This window comes from Lucilia sericata, unplaced genomic scaffold (assembly GCF_015586225.1).
Source record: "Lucilia sericata isolate MDLA Ls3-8-SP2 unplaced genomic scaffold, ASM1558622v1 Contig000601F_arrow, whole genome shotgun sequence".
Classification (NCBI taxonomy): Eukaryota; Metazoa; Arthropoda; class Insecta; order Diptera; family Calliphoridae; genus Lucilia; species Lucilia sericata.
In genome coordinates this window covers 140,469-159,758 of record NW_023994608.1, presented here as the reverse complement: position 1 = coordinate 159,758, position 19,290 = coordinate 140,469, and the positions used below count along the sequence as shown (strand labels likewise).

General features: G+C 30.0%; 1 protein-coding gene across 1 annotated transcript in view; it reads right to left on the bottom strand.

Annotated features, from left to right (window-relative positions):
* LOC119606557 (inositol-trisphosphate 3-kinase B-like) overlaps positions 1 to 18,131 on the bottom strand; it is a 50,786-nt gene extending 32,655 nt beyond the window's left edge. Inside the window, 1 exon segment of the mRNA XM_037960108.1 lies at positions 17,634 to 18,131. Within this exon segment, the coding sequence (XP_037816036.1) occupies positions 17,634 to 17,888 (255 nt within the window). The 5' untranslated portion in view covers positions 17,889 to 18,131.
* Between the last annotated feature and the right edge of the window lie 1,159 nt (positions 18,132 to 19,290).

The following is a 19,290-nucleotide window of genomic DNA, read 5'->3' as shown; positions in this document are numbered from 1 at the left end:
TTGGTATTTTAAAAAACAAGTGTGTTTGATAATTTAAAAACATATATATTTATATTTATATATTTCTGGAAAGTAGTTATAAATAGCTTTCAAATGATATATAGTTTAGGTGCCTTTTCTTGAATATCCCCGAAGTAAATGGACTCAAAAGTAGCGAACATGTAATTCTTTTAAAATGTATTAGGAAACTCTTTTGCCATTTAGAAATAAATATATTAATATATAGAAGGTTTTTATATATTTTTGGAAAGTAGACATAATAAGCTTTTAGATGATATATAATTTGTAAGCCTTTTATTTAATGCCTTCAAAATAAACGAAATCTAAAGTTGAGGTCTTGAAAATTACTTAAAATGTTTCATATCAACTAATTTTGTCATTTAAGAGGAAACATAATAATATATTGAAACTTTTTGTATATCTTTGGAAAGTAGAAACAAATAGCTTTAAGATGATATACAATTTGTATCAGTTTTCTTTAGTATAGAAGACAGAAGTGACCCTACAACTTGAAATCAAGGTTTTGATTCATTTTTACGGTTAAAAACTTAACATATTAAAATATTGAAACTTTTTTATATATTTCTGGAAAATAGATAAGATTTGCTTTAAAATTATATACAATTTCTGAGCACTTTCTTTAGCGCAACTAACATAAATTGACTCAAAACTAGAAATTACCTAAATCTTAAAAATTATAGTTAAATTTAGGAGTTTGATTTCTACTAAGATAAACCTTTAGATACCGGAAAATATCAGTTTTTATTCTCTAAAAAGTTTTGAAAAATTTAATTTAAATTTTACTTTTTTGTTTATGATTTTCTTTTTATAATTTTTTTTTTTTTTTAATTTACTGATGGATTGTTTCATAAATTTTATTATTTTTTTATATTTAATTTTTTCTTTTATTTACTTTTTTTAAATTTCTTGTTTCTTTTAATTACTGGTTATTAATCAGGCCTTTTATTGCTTTACTTATGTTTGTTTTTCAGATTTTTTTTTTTTCGAAATTACATAAAAATTTCTGCACTTTCACTTGTTAATGGATAATTTTAAAAAACACAAACTCTTTAACACAATTTCTCCTTAAAAAACAAAGTCAACAACACAAGATTATGTTTTTTTATATAAATTACTATTTATTTTTGTTTAAAAGCCATAAATTAACTAAATTAATTAATTGAGGTTAAGTGATAATGGAAGACATTAACAAAACAACTACAAAAAAAGTCCCTTTATCTGTTAAAATTTTTATAAAAATTTTTTATTTTTGTATAAAAAAAAGCAGAGTAAAAAATTTCACAGCGCCACTAAAACGTACGCACGCACGCGTTCACTGTGAAAATACAACTGAATTTTAATACAAAGCTTGAGAGTAAATTTAACTCTCGTAGTAATAATCAATATAAAAACAACAACAACAATAACAAATTAAAGCTCATAAAGCATACGTATAAAAAATAACAACAATATTGTCAAAAAAAAGCAAAATAATAATGAAAACACAATACACTTCAATACAATAGCAACAAAACAAACAACCGCAATAAACAACAACAATATAGCTCAAAAATATAACAACAACAATAGCAGCAACAAGTACGACATTATCACGAAAAGTAATCGCTTGCACTCGTTTTACAACAAACTTAATACATACAAAAAAAAGTATAAACAACCGCAAACTCTCAGCAACAACCCAACCTATCGATACTTAAAAGAGACAACAACAACCACATAAAAAAACTGTAATTAAAGAAGTAAAAACAACAACAACTGCCAGCAAGACTCATAATCATAACAATAAAAACAACAACAACAAAAATTGTTGTAAATAACAGAAAACCACGAACGAAAGAACGTTTTCAATTACAAAATTACGAGACCAAAAGCCTGTTTTTTCAAAAACGATCGTTTCAATAAGAGATGGGTTTAAAAGGGAAAAGTACCTATGTATTTTTTTAAAAGTACTTTTCTGTAAGAAACGCGTCTTCTATCAAAGAAGACACTTTTCTATAAGAAAACTATCTGCTATCAAAGAAGACAAACTTTCTATAAGAAAACTTTCTTCTAACAAAAAGGACACCTTTCTTGACGGCAATTGTCTTCTATCCAAAAAACACTTTTCTATAAGAAAATTGTCTTCTAACAAAAAAGACTGTTTTCTATAAGAAAACTCCCATCAAAGAAAACACTTTTCTATAAGAACACTATCTTCTATCCAAGAAGACACTTTTCTATAAGAAAACTATCTTCTATAAAAGAAGACACTTTTCTCTAAGAAAACTATCTTCTATCAAAGAAGACACTTTTCTCTAAGAAAAATATCTTCTATCAAAGAAGACACTTTTCTATAAGAAAACTATCTTCTATAAAAGAAGACACTTTTCTCTAAGAAAACTATCTTTTATCAAAGAAGACACTTTTCTCTAAGAAAAATATCTTTTCTAAAGAAGGCACTTTTCTATAAGAAAACTATCTTCTATCAAATAAGACACTTTTCTTGACGACAACTGTCTTCTATCCAAAAAGACACTTTTCTATAAGAAAATTGTCTTCTAACAAAGAAGACTGTTTTCTATAAGAAAACTCCTATCAAAGAAAACACTTTTCTATAAGAACACTATCTTCTATCCAAGAAGACACTTTTCTATAAGAAAACTATCTTCTATAAAAGAAGACACTTTTCTCTAAGAAAACTACCTTCTATCAAAGAAGACACTTTTCTCTAAGAAAACTATCTTCTATCAAAGAAAACACTTTTCTATAAGAAAACTATCTTCTATAAAAGAAGACACTTTTCTCTAAGAAAACTATCTTCTATCAAAGAAGACACTTTTCTCTAAGAAAACTATCTTCTATCAAAGAAGACACTTTTCTCTAAGAAAACTATCTTCTATCAAAGAAGACACTTTTCTATAAGAAAACTATCTTCTATAAAAGAAGACACTTTTCTCTAAGAAAACTATCTTCTATCAAAGAAGGCACTTTTCTCTAAGAAAAATATCTTCTATCAAAGAAGACACTTTTCTATAAAAAAACTTCCATAAAAGAAGTTTACAGTCTAGTCTATAGTCTAGACTATAATCTAGTCTATAGTTTATAATCTATAGTTTATAGTCTATAGCCTAGTCTATAGTCTTGTCTATAGTCTAGTTTATAGCCTAGTCTATAGTCTAGTCTATAGACTAGTCTACAGTCTAGTCTATAGTCTAGTCTACAGTCTAGTCTATATTCTAGTCTATATTCTAGTCTATATTCTAGTCTATAGTCTAGTCTATAGTCTAGTCTATAGTCTAGTTTATAGTCTAGTATAAGTCTAGTCTATAGTTTAGTCTATAGTTTAGTCTATAGTCTAGTCTATAGTCTAGTCTATAGTCTAGTCTATAGTCTAGTCTATAGTCTAGTCTATAGTCTAGTCTATAGTCTAGTCTATAGCATAGTCTAGTCTATAGTCTAGTCTATAGTCTAGTCTATAGTCTAGTCTATAGTCTAGTCTATAGTCTAGTCTATAGTCTAGTCTATAGTCTAGTCTATAGTCTAGTCTATAGTCTAGTCTATAGTCTAGTCTATAGCTTAGTCTATAGTCTAGTCTATAGTCTTGTCTATAGTCTTGTCTATAGTCTTGTCTATAGTCTAGTCTATAGTCTAGTCTATAGTCTAGTCTATAGTTTAGTATAAAGATGACACTTTTCTATAAGAAAACTGTTTTCTATAAAAGCAGACTTTTTTTTATAAGTACCCCAAAATAGTACCTAATTTTGACCTTTGTACAATCCCCTTATTAATTTTCCCTTTTGGGCATAGCATGTACCGTAAGAAAACTACAACAACAAGAGCAACCAAATTAATATTTTGTACTTAGAGCTCAAGTTTAAACAGAGCACTTCAATTGGAGAATAATTAAGTAAATAAAAGAGAGGGCGAGAGCAAGCTTTATAATTGAATTTGTGTTAGAGAGTATTAATTTCGTTTTTTTTTTCATTTAGCCTAGAAATTTAATTTGTTTAGTACATTTTTTTTATCACACAAAATAAACAATTATAATTATTTTTTATTATTATTATTATTATTTGATTTGAAATTTTTATTAATTTTTTGTTGTTTTTCTTACAGGTTTCATATTAACAGGTATGTATGTATTTATGGTTAAAATTTTAAATATAAATAAATCTAAAGAAAACTACGTTTTATAAATAAAATATGGATTTAAGGGCTGTTTAACAAAAAAAAAAAAAAAATTCTTATGAAATTTGATCCACTTCCCTAACTCCAAGTAATGGACAAGGTAAACAATAGTCTCTAGTCTAAGTTTGAGTTCCCACATTTTTAAATCTTTAATTCATTGTAAAATTCTTAAACTAAATCTCAGCTCAATTTTTGAAGGTCAATTTGATTAAGTCTTTTTGTCAATAACTATTATAACAAAGAAATAAAAACAGATTCCGAAAAAAAGATCCCTTAATTTTTAGCTTGACGTCATGTGTCACTTAAACCTTAGCTTTAAATCATTAACCACAATACAAATATCACTTTATCATATTATGTTGATAATCATATGATTTAAAGTGGTTTTATTGTTAAAAAGTAATTTAATCAATTTAACAAAACTGAAAAAAAGAATTGTCAATTTTGAAAACAAAAACACCACCCACCACAAAAATTATTAAATTACTAAAACGTAAAATAAATTTAATAAAAATAAGGGAAAACTTGAAATCAAATCAGAAACTTTAATTGAATAACACATAACACTAGACAACAAAGGAAAATAGACTTCTTTAATAAAAGTCAGTTTAAACATAGAAAAGTGTCTTATTTGATAGAAGAAAATTTAGTATAGAAAGTGTCTTTTTTGATCGAAGTCAGTTTTCTTCTAGACAAAAGCCTTGTTTAATAGAAGACAGTTTTCTTATAGAAAAGCGTCTTCTTTTATAGAAAACAGTTTTCTTATAGAAAAGTGTCTTCTTTGATAGAAGACAATTTTCTTATAGAAAAGTGTCTTCTTTGATAGAAGACTGTTTTCTTATTGAAAGAAGACAGTTTCGTATAGAAAAGTGTCTTCATTGATAGAGGATAGCTTAGTTAGTCTATAGTCTAGTTTGCAGTCAATAGCGTAGTCTAGTCTATAGTCTAGTTTGTAGTCAATAGTGTAGTCTAGTCTATAGCTTAGTCTATAGTCTAGTTTATAGTCTAGTCTATAGTCTAGTCTATTGACTAGTCTATAATGAAGTATATAGTCTAGTCTATAGTCTAGTCTACAGTCTAGTCTATAGTCTAGTCTATAGTCTAGTCTATAGTCTAGTCTATAGTCTAGTCTATAGTATATAGTCTAGTCTATAGTCTAGTCTAGTCTATAGTCTAGTCTATAGTCTAGTCTATAGTCTAGTCTATAGTCTAGTCTATAGTCTAGTCTATAGTCTAGTCTATAGTCTAGTCTATAGTCTAGTCTATAGTCTAGTCTATAGTCTAGTCTATAGTCTAGTCTATAGTCTAGTCTATAGTCTAGTCTAGTCTATAGTCTAGTCTAGCCTATAGTCTAGTCTAGTCTATAGTCTAGTCTAGTCTATAGTCTAGTCTATAGTCTAGTCTAGTCTAGTCTAGTCTAGTCTAGTCTAGTCTATAGTCTAGTCTTGTCTAGTCTAGTCTATAGTCTAGTCTATAGTCTATTCTATAGTCTAGTCTATAGTCTAGTCTATAGTCTAGTCTATAGTCTAGTCTATCGTCTAGTCTATAGTCTAGTCTATAGTCTAGACTATAGTCTAGTCTATAGTCTAGTCTATAGTTTAGTCTATAGTCTAGTCTATAGTCTAGTCTATAGTCTAGTCTATAGTCTAGTCTATAGTTTAGTCTGTAATTTATTCTATAGTATAGTATGTAGTCTATAGACTAGTCTATGGTCTATTCTAGTCTATATTCTAGTTTTTATTCTAGTCTTCTCATAGAAAACTCTTCTGAATACTTTTAATGGAAAACTACTTCTCTTGGTAGTTCTCTATTAGAAACTATTTATTTTGCTCAGAAATTTCTCTTCTAAGTAAACCATGTGTGAATGTTCACTTACTATAAGTTGAAGTCAAAAACTGCTGATAAGAATATCAACAATTTGAAAAAACTAAATTAAATATAAAAATATAATTCCAGAAAACACATACCCCAAGCAACCAACCAACCATTAACATCAGCGTTCAATACTTTGAACGTTGAACAAACAACACAATGAATTAAATAAACGATTTGAAAAAATTAAATAAAAAAAATATTTTAATTTTTTTTAGTTCAAAGCTACGCAGTGACGTCAAACCAAATTTGTGTGTGTGTATTTTTTGTGACAACAGCAGAAAAATTAAAAATGAATTTGGCAATAATAAAAAAGAAACGAAATTATTTAATTTAAAATAAATAAATAAAATAAATGACAACAGGAATAATACTTCGGTAAACACACTTCAATAGCATTTAAACATTCGTTGTGTTTAATAAAAGCAAATACAATTTAGATGAAATTTTTTTAGCTAAAAGAGACACAATTAAATATAAAAAATTGTCAATTTACATAAAATTTATGAATAAATTAAAAATCTATTGAAAATCCATATTTTAGAAACGTTAAAAAAAGTAACGTTTTCTTTAAATTTAAATCTCTGCGAATGGTATCTGCGAATTAACTATAACAGTAATCTATCAGCGCCATCTAGTTGTGAGTAGTTTAGCATCTCAGTCATGTAAGTTTACATTAAAAAGCTTTTAATAGTCAAAAGCTCTTGTACGCTTATGTTCAGTTACAGGGTTACAAATGTTAATGATAAAATGTAATAAATCTTATAAAACAATTATTTAAATTTTTTTACGAAAGTAATATCTTTATGAGTCCAGATTAGAGTACAGACTAGACTATGGACCAGAATATAGACTACACTATAGACTAGGCTATAGACTAGACTATAGACTAGACTATAGACTAGACTATAGACTAGACTATAGACTAGACTATAGACTAGACTATAGACTAGACTTTAGACTAGACTATAGACTATACTATAGGCTAGACTATGGACTAGACTATAGACTAGACTTTAGACTAGACTATAGACTATACTATAGACTAGACTATAGACTAGACTATAGACTAGACTATAGACTAGACTATAGACTAGACTATAGACTAGACTATAGACTAGACTTTAGACTAGACTATAGACTATACTATAGGCTAGACTATGGACTAGACTATAGACTAGACTTTAGACTAGACTATAGACTATACTATAGACTAGACTATAGACTATACTATAGACTAGACTATAGACTATACTATAGGCTAGACTATAGACTAGACTATAGACTAGACTATAGACTAGACTATAGACTACACTATAGACTACACTATAGACTAGACTATAGACTAGACTATAGACTAGACTATAGACTAGACTATAGACTAGACTAAAGACTAGACTATAGACTAGACTATAGACTAGACTATAGACTAGACTATAGACTAGACTATAGACTAGACTATAGACTAGACTATAGACTAGACTATAGACTAGACTATAGACTAGACTACAGACTAGACTATAGACTAGACTAGACTAGACTATAGACTAGACTATAGACTAGACTATAGACTAGACTATAGACTAGACTATAGACTAGACTAGACTACTAGACTATAGACTAGACTATAGACAAGACTATAGACAAGACTATAGACAAGACTATAGACTAGACTATAGACTAGACTATAGACTAGACTATAGACTAGAGTATAGACTAGACTATAGACTAGACAATAGACTAGACAATAGACTAGACAATAGACTAGACAATAGACTAGACAATAGACTAGACAATAGACTAGACTAGACAGTAGACTAGACTAGACTAGACTAGACTAGACTAGACTAGACTAGACTAGACTATAGACTAGACTATAGACTAGACTATAGACTAGACTATAGACTAGACTATAGACTAGACTATAGACTAGACTATAGACTAGACTATAGACTAGACTATAGACTAGACTATAGACTAGACTATAGACTAGACTATAGACTAGACTATAGACTAGACTATAGACTAGACTATAGACTAGACTATAGACTAGACTATAGACTAGACTATAGACTAGACTATAGACTAGACTATAGACTAGACTATAGACTAGACTATAGACTAGACTATAGACTAGACTATAGACTAGACTATAGACCTATAGACTAGACTATAGACTAGACTATAGACTAGACTATAGACTAGACTATAGACTAGACTATAGACTAGACTATAGACTAGACTATAGACTAGACTATAGACTAGACTATAGACTAGACTATAGACTAGACTATAGACTAGACTATAGACTAGACTATAGACTAGACTATAGACTAGACTATAGACTAGACTATAGACTAGACTACTATAGACTAGACTATAGACTAGACTATAGACTAGACTATAGACTAGACTATAGACTAGACTATAGACTAGACTATAGACTAGACTATAGACTAGACTATAGACTAGACTATAGACTAGACTATAGACTAGACTATAGACTAGACTATAGACTAGACTATAGACTAGACTATAGACTAGACTATAGACTAGACTATAGACTAGACTATAGACTAGACTATAGACTAGACTATAGACTAGACTATAGACTAGACTATAGACTAGACTATAGACTAGACTATAGACTAGACTATAGACTAGACTATAGACTAGACTATAGACTAGACTATAGACTAGACTATAGACTAGACTATAGACTAGACTATAGACTAGACTATAGACTAGACTATAGACTAGACTATAGACTAGACTATAGACTAGACTATAGACTAGACTATAGACTAGACTATAGACTAGACTATAGACTAGACTATAGACTAGACTATAGACTAGACTATAGACTAGACTATAGACTAGACTATAGACTAGACTATAGACTAGACTATAGACTAGACTATAGACTAGACTATAGACTAGACTATAGACTAGACTATAGACTAGACTATAGACTAGACTATAGACTAGACTATAGACTAGACTATAGACTAGACTATAGACTAGACTATAGACTAGACTATAGACTAGACTATAGACTAGACTATAGACTAGACTATAGACTAGACTATAGACTAGACTATAGACTAGACTATAGACTAGACTATAGACTAGACTATAGACTAGACTATAGACTAGACTATAGACTAGACTATAGACTAGACTATAGACTAGACTATAGACTAGACTATAGACTAGACTATAGACTAGACTATAGACTAGACTATAGACTAGACTATAGACTAGACTATAGACTAGACTATAGACTAGACTATAGACTAGACTATAGACTAGACTATAGACTAGAACTATAGACTAGACTATAGACTAGACTATAGACTAGACTATAGACTAGACTATAGACTAGACTATAGACTAGACTATAGACGAGACTAAGACTAGACTATAGACTAGAACTATAGACTAGACTATAGACTAGACTATAGACTAGACTATAGACTAGACTATAGACTAGACTATAACTAGACTATAGACTAGACTATAGACTAGACTATAGACTAGACTAGACTAGACTATAGACTAGACTATAGACTAGACTATAGACTAGACTATAGACTATACTATAGACTAGACTATAGACTAGACTATAGACTAGACGATAGACTAGACTATAGACTAGACTATAGACTAGACTTAGACTAGACTAGACTATAGACTAGACTATAGACTAGACTATAGACTAGACTATAGACTAGACTATAGACTAGACTATAGACTAGACTATAGACTAGACTATAGACTAGACTATAGACTAGACTATAGACTAGACTATAGACTAGACTATATACTATACTAGACTAGTCCAGAATTAGAACTAGAACTGAGCTAAAACTGAACTAGAACTAAAACTAGATTGTATTTAAATTTTGGTTTAAACTACTTGTATGAATTCGACCTAAACTATGTACTGTACTATACACTATTATCGAAAACATAGCTTAATCTTCTATATGTTTAACTACAACCTTGTATACTCATCTGGCTACTTGTTTTTTTCCTCTCCATTTCAAATGTCAACTGATTAAAAGCTGTTCGTTTTTAATCTCTGAACAAATTTTTCCATTTGTAAATAATAATTTTAACAACTAATTAACCTGTGTTGGCCCTGCCACACATTGTATTGCTTCCTCCTTCTGTTAAGGAGTGTCTGGTGAATTGTGCATGTTTTTGGTGTCGTATGTTTTTTTTTCACTCTTAACACTTGGCAAATTATGCCTTCCAAAACGCAAAAACTTATCTATGTCTGTAAAACAGACATACAACAGCACACACACTCTCTCATACACAACAGACAATCGTAACAGTGGCTGTCTTGTATGTGCAACAGTCAAGTGTTGTAAGTCATACTTGTACGATAATAATAATGTTGAAGAAATGATAAAGTGTGATTTTTGTGTTGTGGTTGATGTTGTGAGGAGGGGAAAAGTGGTTGGTTGTGTGTGCTAAAGTTAAGCTACTGCTGTTGGCAGCGGGCGTAAAAATAGCACAGAGGTGGTAGGATTTTTACATGTTTTTAGATAATTTTGTTTGTTTTGCAAAATTTTAAAGATGATTTTAGTAAGTTTAGTATCAACAGCAAAGGGGAAATAAGTAGCACAGCAGAGGTCAGGTTCAACTAGGTAACACTTTTGGGAAAATTGTATTTTTTTAGATTTTTTTTTGTAAAATTTTTGTTACATGTCAATTCTAGTCCAAAAGCAGGGATCAACTAACTAGCACTTTTTGAAAAATTATTGTTTGCTTGGGAGTTTTATAACAAAATTTAAAGAAAAGCTGTATTTTCTGTAAAAATCATGATAAAATATTAATATTTTATACTACAGCGGAGACCCACTAAATAGCACATGTTTTACAACTTTATAAATTGCTTCGAAATGAACTTTATGTCTCAGTTTTTTGTTAATTTAAGTGTTCAATTATAAATTTTTTACAATTTTATAGAATTTTTGAACAACAGCCTTAAACAACTAAATAGCACTATTAGAAAAATTGAGAATTTATGATTAATTTTTATATTTTTGTAATTAAATATATGATATTTTAACAAAACTTTAAAAAATATATGTTTTTAGACAAACAGCAAAGGTCAACTAAGTAGCACCAGTAGGAAAATTGATGTATTTTGTAGGATTTGTTTATATTTTTGGAATTAAACTTATTAAGATGTTATAGAACTTATTAAAAATTATATTTTTAAACAAACAGCAGTGGTTAACTAAATAGCACAATTGATAAAATAAAAAAGTTTTGTATTTAATTGATTTTTCATAAATTTCTTGATTCAAATAGATGTTGCTTTAACACAACATATAAAAAATTATATTTTTCAACCAGCAGCAGTGGTCAACTAAATAGCACAATTGATAAAATAACTTTTTTTGGTTAAAAATTCAATGAAAACTTTTATTTAAAGTAAAACTTTTCATAATATAGCGTAAAAGTAGTATTTTTTCAAAATTTAGAAAACAGCAGAGAGCAATAAAGTAGCACAATTAAAATAATTTAAGATTTTTTTTAAGAATATTAATAAAACTAATTTATTAGCATAATTAATCTATGATTTGAAATAAATTTTTGTAATAACAGTAGTGTTAAACGAATTAGCACAGCTTAAACCAAAAACTTAGTTGTAATACAAACTGGAATTGTTTTCATAAAAACTGCTCTATATTTAAACTAAACTGTCACCATGAATCTGTACATTTTTGCTAGCACTAGTGCAACATTGAATGTGGCGCCTGAAATGTAATGCAGCTTGTTGGCTGTTTGCCGCATAAATAAATGTTGCAGCCACAAACGTTGCAAAAGGCAATATGTATAAGGAATGTAAATGAATATGTTGCATTTGAAATGTCAATGAGAATTTATAGAGAGCGGCTTAACAAAAAAAAATTACAAAAAATGCAAAAAAAAAATAAAACCAAAGCAAATACTTACATGTAGCAGCCTCATAAAAGGAAGAAAAATAGAAAAATGAGTGAAAAAAAAAACTAGCTGAAGGAGGTGGTACAGAAGGAGGACTACAGTTACCGCACAAAAAAGACGGCAGGAGGTTACCACAGAAGGTGCTACACATGGTGGTCGTTAAAAAACACATTTCAATGTTGTTCAATGGTATTTAGCATACAGCTAACACTAACCATCCGTCCGTCCTTCTCTACTTTCAATTCTATCACGTCCCGTACGCAGGAGGAGATAAATGCCTCTTAGTGCTATCGATATTTCTTACTTTTTTTCTGTTATTTGTTGTTTGTCTATAAATTTAATTGCTTGTGTTATATGAGTACTATTTTTTTGGATTTCGTTTGGAACTTTTTTTTTATTTTTTATTAGGTCTTAGCATAAGCCACTTGTTCAAACATGTTCGTATGCAAAATTTATGTTAATGTAAAAGAGCTTCTTGTATCGTAAAGCTATTATGGGAATTTAAACTATTATAAATAATTCCTTTAATGATTTAATGATGCCAGAATATTGTAGAGCGAAACGAAAAAAATGCGTAAAAGCAATAAGTAATTGATAAATTTTAAGAATGATTATTTATGGGAAACTATGATGGAAATGACAACGTAAATAAAATATTAATGTCTAAAGGATAAAAGAGAAGTTTTTTTTTTAATTAACTAGCAAAAATGGTTTATTATAAAATAGCACAACTGTGGAGATTGTTGAAATAAGTGGGTATTTTTAATGAAGTAAAGATTAGGATAAAAAAAAAAAAAAGTAATTAGTCTATAATCTTAACCATAATTTAGTTTTGTTTATATTTCCGAACATACTTTACTGTATAGTGTACGCAATAGCTTAGTCCTTAGCCAAAGTAAATTCTAGCAAAAAGTCTAGATCTAGTTAAGTTCTAGTTCAGTTCTAGTTCAGTTCTAGTTCAGTTCTAGTTCAGTTCTAGTTCAGTTCTAGTTCAGTTCTAGTTCAGTTCTAGTTCAGTTCTAGTTCAGTTCTAGTTCAGTTCTAGTTCAGTTCTAGTTCAGTTCTAGTTCAGTTCTAGTTCAGTTCTAGTTCAGTTCTAGTTCAGTTCTAGTTCAGTTCTAGTTCAGTTCTAGTTCAGTTCTAGTTCAGTTCTAGTTCAGTTCTAGTTCAGTTCTAGTTCAGTTCTAGTTCAGTTCTGGTTCAGTTCTAGTTCAGTTCTAGTTCAGTTCTAGTTCAGTTCTAGTTCAGTTCTAGTTCTAGTTCAGTTCTAGTTCAGTTCTAGTTCAGTTCTAGTTCAGTTCTAGTTCTTTTAAGAATTACATCAGCTCCAGTTATATAGTCTCGTCTATAGTCTAGTCAATAGTCTAGCCTATAGTCTACTCTATAGTCTACTCTATAGTCTACTCTATAGTCTAGTCTATAGTCTAGTCTATAGTCTAGTCTATAGTCTAGTCTATAGTCTAGTCTATAGTCTAGTCTATAGTCTAGTCTATAGTCTAGTCTATAGTCTAGTCTATAGTCTAGTCTATAGTCTAGTCTATAGTCTAGTCTATAGTCTAGTCTATAGTCTAGTCTATAGTCTAGTCTATAGTCTAGTCTATAGTCTAGTCTATAGTCTAGTCTATAGTCTAGTCTATAGTCTGGTCTATAGTCTAGTCTATAGTCTAGTCTATAGTCTAGTCTATAGTCTAGTCTATAGTCTAGTCTATAGTCTAGTCTATAGTCTAGTCTATAGTCTAGTCTATAGTCTAGTCTATAGTCTAGTCTATAGTCTAGTCTATAGTCTAGTCTATAGTCTAGTCTATAGTCTAGTCTATAGTCTAGTCTATAGTCTAGTCTATAGTCTAGTCTATAGTCTAGTCTATAGTCTAGTCTATAGTCTAGTCTATAGTCTAGTCTATAGTCTAGTCTATAGTCTAGTCTATAGTCTAGTCTATAGTCTAGTCTATAGTCTAGTCTATAGTCTAGTCTATAGTCTAGTCTATAGTCTAGTCTAGTCTAGTCTATAGTCTAGTCTATAGTCTAGTCTATAGTCTAGTCTATAGTCTAGTCTATAGTCTAGTCTATAGTCTAGTCTATAGTCTAGTCTATAGTCTAGTCTATAGTCTAGTCTATAGTCTAGTCTATAGTAGTCTATAGTCTAGTCAAGTCTAGTCTATAGTCTAGTTCTATAGTCTAGTCTATGTCTAGTCTATAGTCTAGTCTATAGTCTAGTCTATATCTAGTCTATAGTCTAGTCTATAGTCTAGTCTATAGTCTAGTCTATAGTCTAGTCTATAGTCTAGTCTATAGTCTAGTCTATAGTCCTAGTCTATAGTCTAGTCTATAGTCTAGTCTATAGTCTAGTCTATAGTCTAGTCTATAGTCTAGTCTATAGTCTAGTCTATAGTCTAGTCTATAGTCTAGTCTATAGTCTAGTCTATAGTCTAGTCTATAGTCTAGTCTATAGTCTAGTCTATAGTCTAGTCTATAGTCTAGTCTATAGTCTAGTCTATAGTCTAGTCTATAGTCTAGTCTATAGTCTAGTCTATAGTCTAGTCTATAGTCTAGTCTATAGTCTAGTCTATAGTCTAGTCTATAGTCTAGTCTATAGTCTAGTCTATAGTAGTCTATAGTCTAGTCTATAGTCTAGTCTATAGTCTAGTCTATAGTCTAGTCTATAGTCTAGTCTATAGTCTAGTCTATAGTCTAGTCTATAGTCTAGTCTATAGTCTAGTCTATAGTCTAGTCTATAGTCTAGTCTATAGTCTAGTCTATAGTCTAGTCTATAGTCTAGTCTATAGTCTAGTCTATAGTCTAGTCTATAGTCTAGTCTATAGTCTAGTAGTCTAGTCTATAGTCTAGTCTATAGTCTAGTCTATAGTCTAGTCTATAGTCTAGTCTATAGTCTAGTCTATAGTCTAGTCTATAGTCTAGTCTATAGTCTAGTCTATAGTCTAGTCTATAGTGTAGTCTATAGTGTAGTCTATAGTGTAGTCTATAGTCTAGTCTATAGTCTAGTCTATAGTCTAGTCTATAGTCTAGTCTATAGTCTAGTCTAGTGTAGTCTATAGTGTAGTCTATAGTCTAGTCTATAGTCTAGTCTATAGTGTAGTCTATAGTGTAGTCTATAGTCTAGTCTATAGTCTAGTCTATAGTCTAGTCTATAGACTAGTCTAGAGTCTAGTCTATAGTCTAGTCTATAGTCTAGTCTATAGTCTAGTCTAAAGTCTAGGTCTATAGTCTAGTCTATAGTCTAGTCTATAGTCTAGTCTATAGTCTAGTCTATAGTCTAGTCTATAGTCTAGTCTATAGTCTAGTCTATATTCTACTTTATAGTCTAGTCTATTGTCTGGTCTATAGTCTAGTCTATAGTCTAGTCTATAGTCTAGTCTATAGTCTAGTCTATAGTCTAGTCTATAGTCTAGTCTATAGTCTAGTCTAAAGTCTAGTCTATAGTCTAGTCTATAGTCTAGTCTATAGTCTAGTCTATAGTCTAGTCTATAGTCTAGTCTATAGTCTAGTCTATAGTCTAGTCTATAGTCTAGTCTATAGTCTAGTCTAAAGTCTAGTCTATAGTCTAGTCTATAGTCTAGTCTATAGTCTAGTCTATAGTCTATGGTCTAGTCTATAGTCTAGTCTATAGTCTAGTCTATAGTCTAGTCAATAGTCTAGTCTATAGTCTAGTCTATAGTCTAGTCTATAGTCTAGTCTATAGTCTAGTCTATAGTCTAGTCTATAGTCTAGTCTATAGTCTAGTCTATAGTCTAGTCTATAGTCTAGTCTAAAGTCCAGTCTATAGTCTAGTCTATAGTCTAGTCTATATTCTAGTCTAAAGTCCAGTCTATAGTCTAGTCTATAGTCTAGTCTATATTCTAGTCTAAAGTCTAGTCTATAGTCTAGTCTATAGTCTAGTCTATAGTCTAGTCTATAGTCTAGTCTATAGTCTAGTCTATAGTCTAGTCTATAGTCTAGTCTATAGTCTAGTCTATAGTCTAGTCTATAGTGTAGTCTATAGTGTAGTCTATAGTCTAGTCTATAGTCTAGTCTATAGTGTAGTCTATAGTGTAGTCTATAGTCTAGTCTATAGTTTAGTCTATAGTCTAGTCTATAGTCTAGTCTATAGACTAGTCTAGAGTCTAGTCTATAGTCTAGTCTATAGTCTAGTCTATAGTCTAGTCTAAAGTCTAGTCTATAGTCTAGTCTATAGTCTAGTCTATAGTCTAGTCTATAGTCTAGTCTATAGTCTAGTCTATAGTCTAGTCTATAGTCTACTTTATAGTCTAGTCTATTGTCTGGTCTATAGTCTAGTCTATAGTCTAGTCTATAGTCTAGTCTAGTAGTCTATAGTCTAGTCTATAGTCTAGTCTATAGTCTAGTCTATAGTCTAGTCTATAGTCTAGTCTATAGTCTAGTCTATAGTCTAGTCTATAGTCTAGTCTATAGTCTAGTCTATAGTCTAGTCTATAGTCTAGTCTATAGTCTAGTCTATAGTCTAGTCTAAAGTCTAGTCTATAGTCTAGTCTATAGTCTAGTCTATAGTCTAGTCTATAGTCTATGGTCTAGTCTATAGTCTAGTCTATAGTCTAGTCTATAGTCTAGTCAATAGTGTAGTCTATAGTCTAGTCTATAGTCTAGTCTATAGTCTAGTCTATAGTCTAGTCTATAGTCTAGTCTATAGTCTAGTCTATAGTCTAGTCTATAATCTAGTCTATAGTCTAGTCTATAGTCTAGTCTATAGTCTAGTCTAAAGTCCAGTCTATAGTCTAGTCTATAGTCTAGTCTATAGTCTAGTCTATAGTCTAGTCTATGGTCTAGTCTCTATATATAATTTATATATTTTTTTAATATATTACAAAGATTTCTTATTAGTTTCAAATTCCTTATTGTTGTCACTCTAGTTAAAACATCATTCATCTTTTATTTCTAAATATGATCACTTCTTTTGCAAATATTTTTGTTTAAATATCTCCCCCAGAAAAAGCAACACTTGTTGCTTATGACAACAAAAAATTGTAACAATTTTCTCTTGAATGTGAAAAAAAATAAATTTAAATGAAATGACATCATGTTTAAGTTTTGTGACAGCCTGCAGCTGTTTTTGGTCTTGCCACAAAAGGTGTCTTGTATATACTATATATTCAATGATTAATGATCACCCACTGATAAACTATAGTTTTTTTTTTTTTTTTTTTTTTGTTTCTTTAAAGTTTTTGCTAAAGATCTATCTCTATTTCAGTGGAGAAAAAAAAACACTTTTGGTAATACATTTTCTTTAAAGAGTTTTTTGCTTAAGTTTTTTTTTCGTTTCTTGGGTTTTTGTGGTCTCTGTAGCCTTAACATGACAACCTGCCGTGTGTTGTATGTTACGGGCAATGTAAATTGCCAAACCATACATTGGCACCACATGAAAAAAACTTTTTTTTTTTTTGTTGTGGTCCATTTAGTGGTGAGGATTTCTTGGGCATTTTTCTTGTAGTTTAATGAAAAGTATTTGTTTAAATGAAAAAGAAATATTGTCAGTGTCGTTGTAATTAGCCAGTAATTAGTGAAATAGCTTGTTGTAAGTCAATCAATTGTTGTTGTTGTTGCTGTTGTTGTGGCAAATTTTACATAGTTGTGACTCTTACCTTTTTCTTGGCTGCCTCGGCGCTGATTACATACAAATCGACTATGCCCAGCAGGCAATCGTCACAGCGGCATACATCATCACCCAATATTAGCGACCCCAATGACCCAATACTACTGGTGGAGTCTAATGAATCGGTACGTCGTAGTCTTGTGCCACCTGGCCCCGAAACAGATTGTGCTGCCGCTTCGATTTTACGCGCCAACAGTTGTTCCATTAGACTACGCGGTCGTGAGGATGAGGGAAATAATGCCATGTTGCTGTTGTTGTTGTTGTTGTGGGATTTATTACACTCTTTTCTTTAAATACAAGTTTGTTGCTTAAGTCTTTCGTTTTGTGTGCAAAATTAATGTTGTCTATTAACACTTAAACATGTTTTCTTTAAAAAAAAATATATTTTTTCGCTTGATTTCCTATTATTTGGAAATATTATGAAATATTTTATTTAATTTTTTTTAAGAAAATTTTTTAAAAAATTCAAACAGTTGAAAGAAAAACAAATAAAAACTTCAATTTATCAAAGAATACTTCGAAACCGGGTTATCACGTTTTAAATTTTAGACAAACTAGAAGGGTTTTGTTACACGAGAATCCCTTCTACAACAAAATTTCTTAAAAATTCCTCACAAACTTAAAATTGTAATTGCTGTCTTAAGGAAATATTGTAAATTACATACCTGCAAAGAAAAAGAAATTAAATAAATTAATAAATTTGTACAAAAAGTTTAAGAAAATTAAGGGCAAAATAACAGCCTTACTATTAGTCTTGACTTTTAATTTCCTCATAATCTAAATCTACCTGTTCCTTAAATATTTTCACACAAACCACAAAACGAAAACTTCCACTTCCACCTAACAATTCTTAAAAATTCTCTATCACAAACAGCTAATCAATAAACTTTAATTAGTTAAAAAATAAAATACAAAAATTCCTTCAAATAACTTTGTTGCAATTAGACCTTTAAAAAACACTAACAATAAATATTTACTCAATACTATAAAAAAAACATTTAGCCGCTAAATACTAACAGCTTACTACAAACAATACACAGACATAAATGGTCACACATTTTGGTTTGAGCCTAAGGCCTGATAAGTGTCGTAGATCACTGAAAAAAACACTTCATTGCCTGAAGCAACAAAAAAACGTACAACAAATATTACAACTATTAAATTTTTTTATATAATATACAGTTTTTATCTGGACAAGACACTTGCTACATTTTTTCATGGTATGTAATACAAAAAATTGAAATACAAGACAAGCAATCAAAAATGAAACTTTTAAACACTTCTATTGAAAACAATGGAAGACAATAGGCCACAGGCCACAATATAAGCAACACTCCAGGCTAACAAAACTAGAACAGAACTAGAACAGAACTAGAACAGCAGTAGAAATGAACTAGAACAGCAGTAGAACAGAAGTAGAACAGAACTAGAACAGAACTAGAACAGAACTAGAACAGAACTAGAACAGAACTAGAACAGAACTAGAACAGAACTAGAACAGAACTAGAACAGAACTAGAACAGAACTAGAACAGAACTAGAACAGAACTAGAACAGAACTAGAACAGAACTAGAACAGAACTAGAACAGAACTAGAACAGAACTAGAACAGAACTAGAACAGAACTAGAACAGAACTTGAACAGAA